This window comes from Xiphophorus hellerii, chromosome 9 (genome assembly GCF_003331165.1).
Source record: "Xiphophorus hellerii strain 12219 chromosome 9, Xiphophorus_hellerii-4.1, whole genome shotgun sequence".
NCBI lineage: Eukaryota > Metazoa > Chordata > Actinopteri > Cyprinodontiformes > Poeciliidae > Xiphophorus > Xiphophorus hellerii.
In genome coordinates, this window is record NC_045680.1 from 13,653,096 (window position 1) to 13,661,835 (window position 8,740).

Below are 8,740 nucleotides of genomic sequence, written 5' to 3' on the forward strand. Positions count from 1 at the left end.
GACAGAATCTGTGAATTTAAAGTTTCAAGTCTTGCCTAAGATTCTCAATTAGATTTAGGTCTAAATTTCTGATACATAAATATGAATTGATCTACACCATTCCATTGCAGCTTTGTTTGTATACTCAGGGTCACAGAGAGTCCTGACAGTACACAGAGAAAATACAAACTTTAGATCTGGGAAGTTATCATTTTAGACATCTATGACCACATATGGCCCCTGGTCCTTGAATTTGACACATTTGTTCTAGAGGGTAACAATACTTTTTCAAAGCCTGATAAACTACTAATGCGTATCCCCAAATCAAAAACTGTCCTTCTCCTGGCAAACATATTCAAAATTTGCATAGAAATTAATGCCTAAGTAGGCTAAACACCATAATTGACAAGCAATTAGCAATATTATGAGAAGGGGGAAACTTAATGAAGTTTCATTGGCTCTGCTTAATTATCATATTAATGGAGTCATTAGTTGTCACTTAACTTAGATGACAGGTAAGGTAAGAATGTCAGGATCCTACAATTTTCTGAACAAATCTGTATTCAACACTTATTACCCTCCAAGTCCACACCATCTGAAAAGAAACAACTAGACACAGTTAGAAAAGAAAATCATTTTTATTTTGTTGTTTTTTGTAAGCAGAACATTTTTTGAAGTAATCATAAAAGAACATTAAGACAGTTCAACATAAAAATAGACAGAAGGAAGAGAACAAAACTCCAAGTCTAGAGGGATCCAGCTCTGCAAGATGACACTGGAACACATTTCCAGTAAACACCATTGCATTATGAGGTTACAAAAAAAAAAAAAAAAACTCAGATGACTCCAATGAGCATTGCGGTTCCAGGTCCACCCACTCCCTGCCTCTGGTCTTTCATTCCAATTCATTTCAATTACCCAGTCATTCCCACCTTCTTCACCCTGTCCCGATTAGTTCAGCCTTGCAATTTACAGTTGCTCTTGCCTCATCTATGGGCAACCGGTGGTGGAGGCAGGGAGACGAGCAGTAATGGAATGAAATGTCACTCAGTCATTGCCTTTGTCACGGCCAGACGGGGAGGGTTTGGAGAGGTCTCGTTAGTAGGTGAGGGGTTGTGTTTATGTGTGTGTGGAGTCGGTGGTGTGTCTGCGTAAATGGACAGTAATATGGTGACCGCCCTGGTTGTGTCCATCTTGTCCGGCCATAAGACTCCCGGGCACTCCACTGTCATCAGGATAAGTAACCCAGTCGTTTGTCCTCCAGACTGTATGAGCTCTTATCAGGGTTTCTTCGCCTTTTTTACTGAAGACGAGCTGGAAGCAGACTCTCGCCGCTTGCGCTGCAAAGGGATATGGAAGGACAATCGTATTAGAGAATGTCAGAGATCACACCTTCTTCGGTGAAGGATTAAACATGTTTAGCCCACTAATGTTATGTTTACACAGATGGCAAATGTAAACCAAATCTGGATTTTTTGTGGCAGTCTGAGCGGCCCAATTCCGATCTTTTCACTCCCAAAAAAATCCACTCCCGTAAACGGCACTAAATTGGGTACATTGTCGACAATTTACGAAGCATCTGAAGTCTGAACGGTCATGTTGCATTTTATTCGACTTTTACGTCATAGATGTGAGGTGTGCATCATAATTCTGTTCCAGAAGAAGCCAGATGTGGCAAATGCAGACGTAATCCATAACTGAAATTATATTTATGAACTGATAGCCAAGCAGATGGATGAACGGATTGAGGACGGGTGTGTAGATGGATAGTTCTCATCTGGGACCTTGGATGCTTAGTCCAGGTACTCCTTGTTGGACAACATTAACCAGTAGAAGATGTCACATGTATATTTTATTCGGCTTAGACTGCAGCAGGTCACTGACTTTGAATCACCAGTATTCAAAGTTTTGTATGTATATAAAAAACAAGACCATTAAACTCATTGTGTAGCAGCATTTCATTATTTGTGAGCTTTGTGCTCACAAATAATGAGCATGAAGCTCATTTTTTGAGCTTTGTAAAGTTATAATCTTAGGATTTATAAAACAACTTAAAAAAGACAGTGCAAGATTTCTTCACACAAGCATTTGCAATGGTTCAAAAACGTTTGGCTCAGTCTATGCTTACCGAGTTGGGAGTGAGTGGCGCTCCTACAACGTCAATGATCTGCTCCTTTGGTTCCAGCTTGATATCATCTATGTTGGGCCACGACTGAGCTTCTACCGCTGGAATGGAGGATGCAGTGCTGTTTACAGCACTGAGATCTCCACCCTGTGGGACTCCAGCAATCCCTCCTCCCGTGAGGCCTCCACACCCGGCCCCACTGCCAGCTTTAAGTAGGGCCTCATAGCGATGACGGAGCATCTGTTGCTCGTATTCACAGTTGCTGTGGGCCTGCTTCAGTTCATACAGGAGCACAAGGTCGCTGCGGAGTTCGTTGAACATCTGCACTATCTCCTCTGTGGGCATCGGGTTGAGATCTAGACCCAAAGGAATGAGGTACAGAAGACATGAATAAAGTCAGCTTGAGAAGCTTTGATGAATTGACAGCTGTGAGGATGTTGTGGCAAGTTAAAGGTTGGACATGGTGTACTAATGCATCTGTCTAGCAAATTATCTCATAAATCTTAGGCAGGTACTTAAAACACTTAAGTTCTATTCATCAGTTTAGTAAAATACTTTTATTAATGTGTTAAAAGGAACAATTATCACTACCCATTACCTGCACACTTTAACATTTTGTTTGAAAACAGAGGTTTATGATAACAGAGGTGCGTTGCTGACTAATGTGAAACAAGACACCTTCAGTTAAAATTAAAAATGTAAAACAGTAAGGTCTGCAATGAGATGTGGGAAAGACAAAAAACAGAAAATAAACTTCTAATAAATGTGTAATTTTTTGATTTTAATAGTTCTGGTGATTTATACATTTTTTTATACTTTCAGAGGATATCATTCCTGATGATCAGTTGGAAGTATAGCCATTTATAAGTAGGTGCTTCAACCTTCACCCTCTTTTAGACTATAAAATTCATTAATGTTGGCTTTTGAAGATTATATCTTCACTACTGTTTGATCTTATTTATAATTTGTTGTCTTTCTGTTTTATTTTCAGTCTAAAATAAATACATATTAAAAAAGAAAAACACATAACACTAAAGACAAACTTCACACTTTTCTGGACTGCATGGGAACCCTGCTAATCTACTGAAGTTGTCACTTTTCCTGCTCCACTCAAACTCACATTTACTGCAGAGGACTGCTGAACATGCGAAACTATAAAATGTTAGCTGATTGCTAATATTTATTCATACTCACCCACTCCTTGCTCTGCCAGGATCTGCTCAATGGCCTTGATCTTCTTCTGGCCAACAGAGCTTGGCAGTTTCATCTGAATAACAGAGAGAGACGGAGAAACGCACCAGCGCAGGGCTGTGATTTAAGGTACTGGCAATATTAGGATAAACGGCTTCACCTCAGGGCTTTTAATTTGTATGAAATGCACTTCAGCGGGTCAGATCAAAATGTCTTTATCCAGTGAACTGCATCTGACTGATTAGCCAAAGGGGCTCTCCACTTCCTCAGCTGTGCTAATGCATTTTCCATTGAGATCAGAATCTCCTCATCAGTCTTCATGATAAATAAGGATCCTCTTGCTGCTTTTACAGATATTAGCTGTTCAGCAACAGATTTAATCATCAAAGTGATAATAAAAGATAAGTTTGAAACTCCTGTTACTTTCATACATCAAATTTAGCACCAACCCACCAGGCTACTGGTTGAAAAACCAAGTAAAAAAAACTTTATTGCTTTTTCTAAAAAGTTTTTCATGGCTTTAAAAAGAAAGCTGTGTGATCATTTATTCCTGACTAGAGCAGTTTCAAGTCTGATTTCTTCTGATTTCTATTTCATCAGAAGTTTTGTGACTCCCGACTGGGATTTAAGAACCAGGTTATTTATGCAGGAGGAAGAAGCAACACTCACCCTCTGACTGCGCAGAGTGACACCGGCGGACTTGAAGTCAGGGAACTTGATGCCAGCTGTCTCTGGAACAGCCTGGAGAAAAAAAATTACAGGATTTGATTTTATTTTCAACTTTTGGATTGCCATCACACAAAATCAAATAAATATGTTGGGACAAATCTGAGTAATTTGCTACTTTGATGACATGAAAATGACACTTTAAGGTTATTTGAGTGACAACTGCTGAAACAAACATAAAATAAAACTGATTTATATTTTTTACATATTCAATTGAGTTTTTTTCAACTTTTTGTGCAGTTCCTTTGCTTACTGGTTTTTCTGCGTCTCTTTTTTGAGGGAGCTTCTTCTTAGAGACTCTCTTTTCAGCTCGCCTCAGTTCTGTAGTTGTGTCAGCTGCTTTGATGAGTTTCTGCAGATCCTGAGCCTTCTTCTCACGCTCCTTCTTCCTATTCTCGATCTTCCGTAGCTCCTGAATAAGATACTCTTCTTCTGCCACCTAGAGGACAAACAAGAGAGGTGCATTTTTCTTATTAAAGAGGCACAGAAAGCACATAATCAGTTTTCATAAACAGTTCAAATGTGTCTTAATCAATTTGAAAGTCATTGATATATTACTGCTTTTACCTTAATTCAATTTACAAGTGAATTAATTAACTTGTTTATTTTATAGATTCTTTAAAAAGAGTGATATTGTTTGAGTTTTTATTTTTGTTAATTTGGATGATTTTGGCTTGAAAATTGCATCTTATTACACTGAGCTTATAATAACAAATAAATACAGAAATGTCATGTTGAGGCCCAAACTATAGTTGTCCAGCAGATTACCATGGACATAGTCCACAAAGAGTCACAGGAGATTATTTCTACCATTGTTAAGCAAGCTGGTTATAAATTATAATTTATATTTAGCACATTTCATCAGATTTTAGAAATATTGAAGGTGAAATATTACTAACTTGCTCAGGAGTGCGATTAAAGAGCTTCTCCAGTTGCTCCTTGCGGCGCCTTTCATGGCCAGCATCAAAGATGTAGATCTTGGGTTCGGTCCCAGAGGCTGCACGGACCTTGGTCAGCTTACCGCAAATGTTATAATATCGTTCTTTCAGGTCCTCTATGGAGCGTTTCTAAAGATGCACAAATTCAGAAACATTATTTCCAAATGCAAATGTCTCAGAGTTGGGATTTTTTCTCATAAACAGTAAACACCAGTTCTGGGAACTTTACTCTGTATTGTTGGTAGTCATAGCGGTCATGGATAACTACAAAGCGCAGGTCGAAGCGCTTGCACAGGTCAAAGAGGTGGTCTGTCTCTCCCTTAGTCCAGCCATCGTCATGGAGATGCATTTGATATTCTTGCTCTGAATACACTGGCACTTGGACTGTCTGGACATGCAAATAAGAAAACAGAAACATCATTAAAAAAAAATTGGGAGAATACTTTAAAATATTCTTTGTCTTTATCTTAAACGTCTGTAAAGGGACAGGTGAAGCTTACCTTGTTAAAGCGAGCAAAAGGGTAGTCCTTTCCCTCCTCGGCCATCCGTCTCCAGTGGTGGAAAATGGCCCCATCTTTGCGAGCTGGATTGGTGAAAGGCATCCATTTCCAGGGACGAACTTTTTTACATCCAAGCTTGGCCTTGACGGTCCGATAACCTTGAGTGGTATCACTAGGCAGCAGAGGCGGTGCGTCTCTATAGGTAAATAAAAGACAAAAAACAATGTTGTTTTTTTTCCTGCTTTTTTGGCACTAGTGGCCTTTATTCGTTAGTATCTAAACAGGAAACAGGTCTGAGAGAGAAGGGGATGATATGAAGTAAATGCACCATTTACTTCATGTCAAACCTAGGAATTAAACCAAGGACAGCTGCGTCGAGGTCTGGTGCCTCAGTAAATGGTGTCAAACCAAACAAGAGGGGGCTTAGAGCAGATTCTTGATGCTTACCCACCTCCCCAACTTAAAGCATCAAGAATTATTGCTGGGGATAAAACGAGAAGTGTAAAATATATTGAAACTCCCCAATCAAAATCAAATTGATGGTCTAATTTCCTAATGAATACAAACAAACTTGTTTTGAGTGAGGAACTACATAATAAACTTTACAATCACCTTGAAAGCAACTTTCCTGAAAAAGGCTTCCAAGACTTCCAAAAGAATTTATATATTTAATATTCTGTTTCTAAAACAGCAAAACATTTTGTAGAAATATAAAGTGAATTAAAGAAACAAAAAAAAACATAAATGTATGTTTTGGAAGAAATGCATACTTCTTATCTGAATAGAGCAGAGCATACACCTCTCTGTGCATTCCCTCTGGTCTCTTGAAAGTCAGCGTCTCAGTTGCTTTCTTGGATTTTTTCTGCAGTGAGTAACAGGGAAAAATACATCTGAATTATAATGGTGTTACATACATATAGTGATGTTACGTGATGTGCCGAGGCTTCGAGGCGTGTGTCGAGTAATGGAGGGGGCGTTTCCGTAAAGCGCGTATCGAAGCTTGCTTCAATTAGGGGAGGAGCCGAAAACGATGACGTCCGAAGCCTCGCTGCCCGGCTATACCACGTGACTGCTTCGGGAAGTGGCTCAGAGTTTGGCACGGGGTTTGACAGCTTTAGAAACCCCACAGGCTCCATTCAAAATGTGGGTTGTTGTAGGCGAGTTGGGGTCAGTTGAGAGAGTGGATAGAGTTTTGATAGTTTGGATAGCAGAGTTTGGATAATGGTTATTTAGTTTGAGACAGTTAGTTTGGTGTTTGGAGAGTTTAGGAGAGAGAGAGATAGATAGATAGGAGATTTAGGAGCGCGAGGACAGGATAGGAGTAGGATGGAGCCGGCGAGAAAGAGGAGGATTTCCCCTATGTGGGAACATTTCGATTTGATAAGCCCTAACAAGGTAAGGTGAACTGAACATTTGCAGATGCATTAGGTTTGCTTATGAGGAACTGTATTTTTCACTGTTTCTTATTTTATGTAAAGGTGAGGTGTTTATTGTGCTCCAAGGAGTTGGGGTACAATAATAACACCTCATCCATGTAGTGTCAAAAAAGAGAAATCGTTTGAAACCAAAAACTGTGGAGAAATTGTTGTTTCTTAATAAAAATGCATGAAATCATCCAAGTTACACAAGCATTAGCCTATTCACTACCCCCTCCCTAGTTCCACAAGCACTTTCACTGTCCTCTGCCTGATTAAGCCCATGCCATTTTTCTAGAGTCACAGAAAAACATTATTACACAACATGCCATATCACATGACACTACTATTTTGGGAATAATTACACACAGAGAATACATTCAAACAATATTTTATTATACACATATGTGTATACATAATTTATGTAGACAAATGATTTCGTCCTACACCTTTTGTGAAGTCATTCCCAAGAGCCATAATAGACAAAAATTCAATGCATCACACGTGTTAAGATACAGCTGGCTGTGATTATACACCTGGCCAGTAGGTGGTTTCGTGTGCACAAGTGGTTCAATGCCTCATGAGGCTTCATCTCACCATCACTACATACATAACCCCAGTGTATGATAATACCAAACCTTACAATCATGTTAAGGCTGTGGTTATCCCATAATACACATAATACACTAATACACATTTTGCTATCACACTTTTTTCTTCCACTCAACTTTTTATTGATATGCTTTCAGTCAGCTCTCTATCAGTGGCGTTTTAGTATCTGACCCTCTTTGTGGAGGGTGTCAACAACTGTCTTCTTCATGACTATAGCATAAAATGTCTTTTTTTAAAATAGTTTGTATTGGTCAAGATAGTCTAACTTTCAATGACATCCGGTTTTCATAACTGTAGGCCCTAAACATCCAACTTAACAGAAATAAATCATATTTTGTTATTCTAATTTACTAAGATATATCTGCGCTCGAACAAATCAATAACTGTTAAACTTTCTCTCACCTTATCCGAGTTGATGAGATCTTTCTTACTGATGGGACCATCGTTGTCCGTTCCGCCAAGCTCCAGAATATCCCGAACATCAGCACCGGTAGCCATAGTTATAGTATGTTTCTTATGCTGTTTATAAACGCTTTTTTCAGTCTGTCAAACAGAATTACCGCTCACTAACCTACAGGCGCTCATTCATTCTCTGAACGGTACAGTACGACAGATGCCTAAGCTAAAGGCTAACGCATTTATTTCTCAAGCTTTTGTCTCAAATTACTCCAAGTACCTGAATATGCTTGTATATTTTTTAGTATTGTAGCTACTTCGGCTAAGGAAATACGCGTGAACTATTTACAAAAGCAAACAAACAAAATGTTTTGTTCTTAAAGGCAGAGCTATAGCTAGCTAAACACCGACGCCGATCATTCCATTCTGACTACACCGAGAGGAATTGACCGTCGCCACCTTGTGGTGTGGAGGAGCAATAATTTAGCAATTTTTTGGGGGTCACTTTTTCTGCTTTCTGAACTCAGTTACTCTTTTTTTTTTATTCAAGTGAATCCGTTTTGGAATATATTATAAGTTTTCTTAATCTATATGTAGATTATACTAGGATAATATACAGATGAACTGCATGATGTCTCACCTAATGACCACTCATTAGGTCCGGTGTATTCCTCAGTATACAGTTCATACTGAGGAATTCATACAATTTCTCAGTATGAATTGTACTGAGAAAACTCAGTACAATTCAAGTACAAGTACAAGTTTCCTGATCAGGCACTCACTTGCCTGATCAGGAAATCTGCAGATGAAGACAGTTGTTCTGACATACCATTTCATGTCTTGGAGACACTCTTTTTA

At 38.9% G+C, this 8,740-nt stretch overlaps 1 protein-coding gene across 1 annotated transcript; it reads right to left on the reverse strand.

Moving 5' to 3' along the window:
• Positions 1-598: 598 nt before the first annotated feature.
• dmap1 (DNA methyltransferase 1 associated protein 1) lies at positions 599-8,327 on the reverse strand. Its single transcript, XM_032573076.1, has 10 exons — positions 7,889-8,327; positions 6,230-6,321; positions 5,460-5,655; positions 5,189-5,347; positions 4,921-5,088; positions 4,275-4,460; positions 3,965-4,036; positions 3,299-3,371; positions 2,108-2,460; positions 599-1,319 (listed from the first exon to the last, which is right to left on the reverse strand). Exons 1-10 carry the CDS (start codon positions 7,982-7,984, stop codon positions 1,260-1,262), a joined length of 1,455 nt encoding a protein of 484 aa, XP_032428967.1. The 5' UTR covers positions 7,985-8,327; the 3' UTR covers positions 599-1,259.
• Positions 8,328-8,740: the final 413 nt, after the last annotated feature.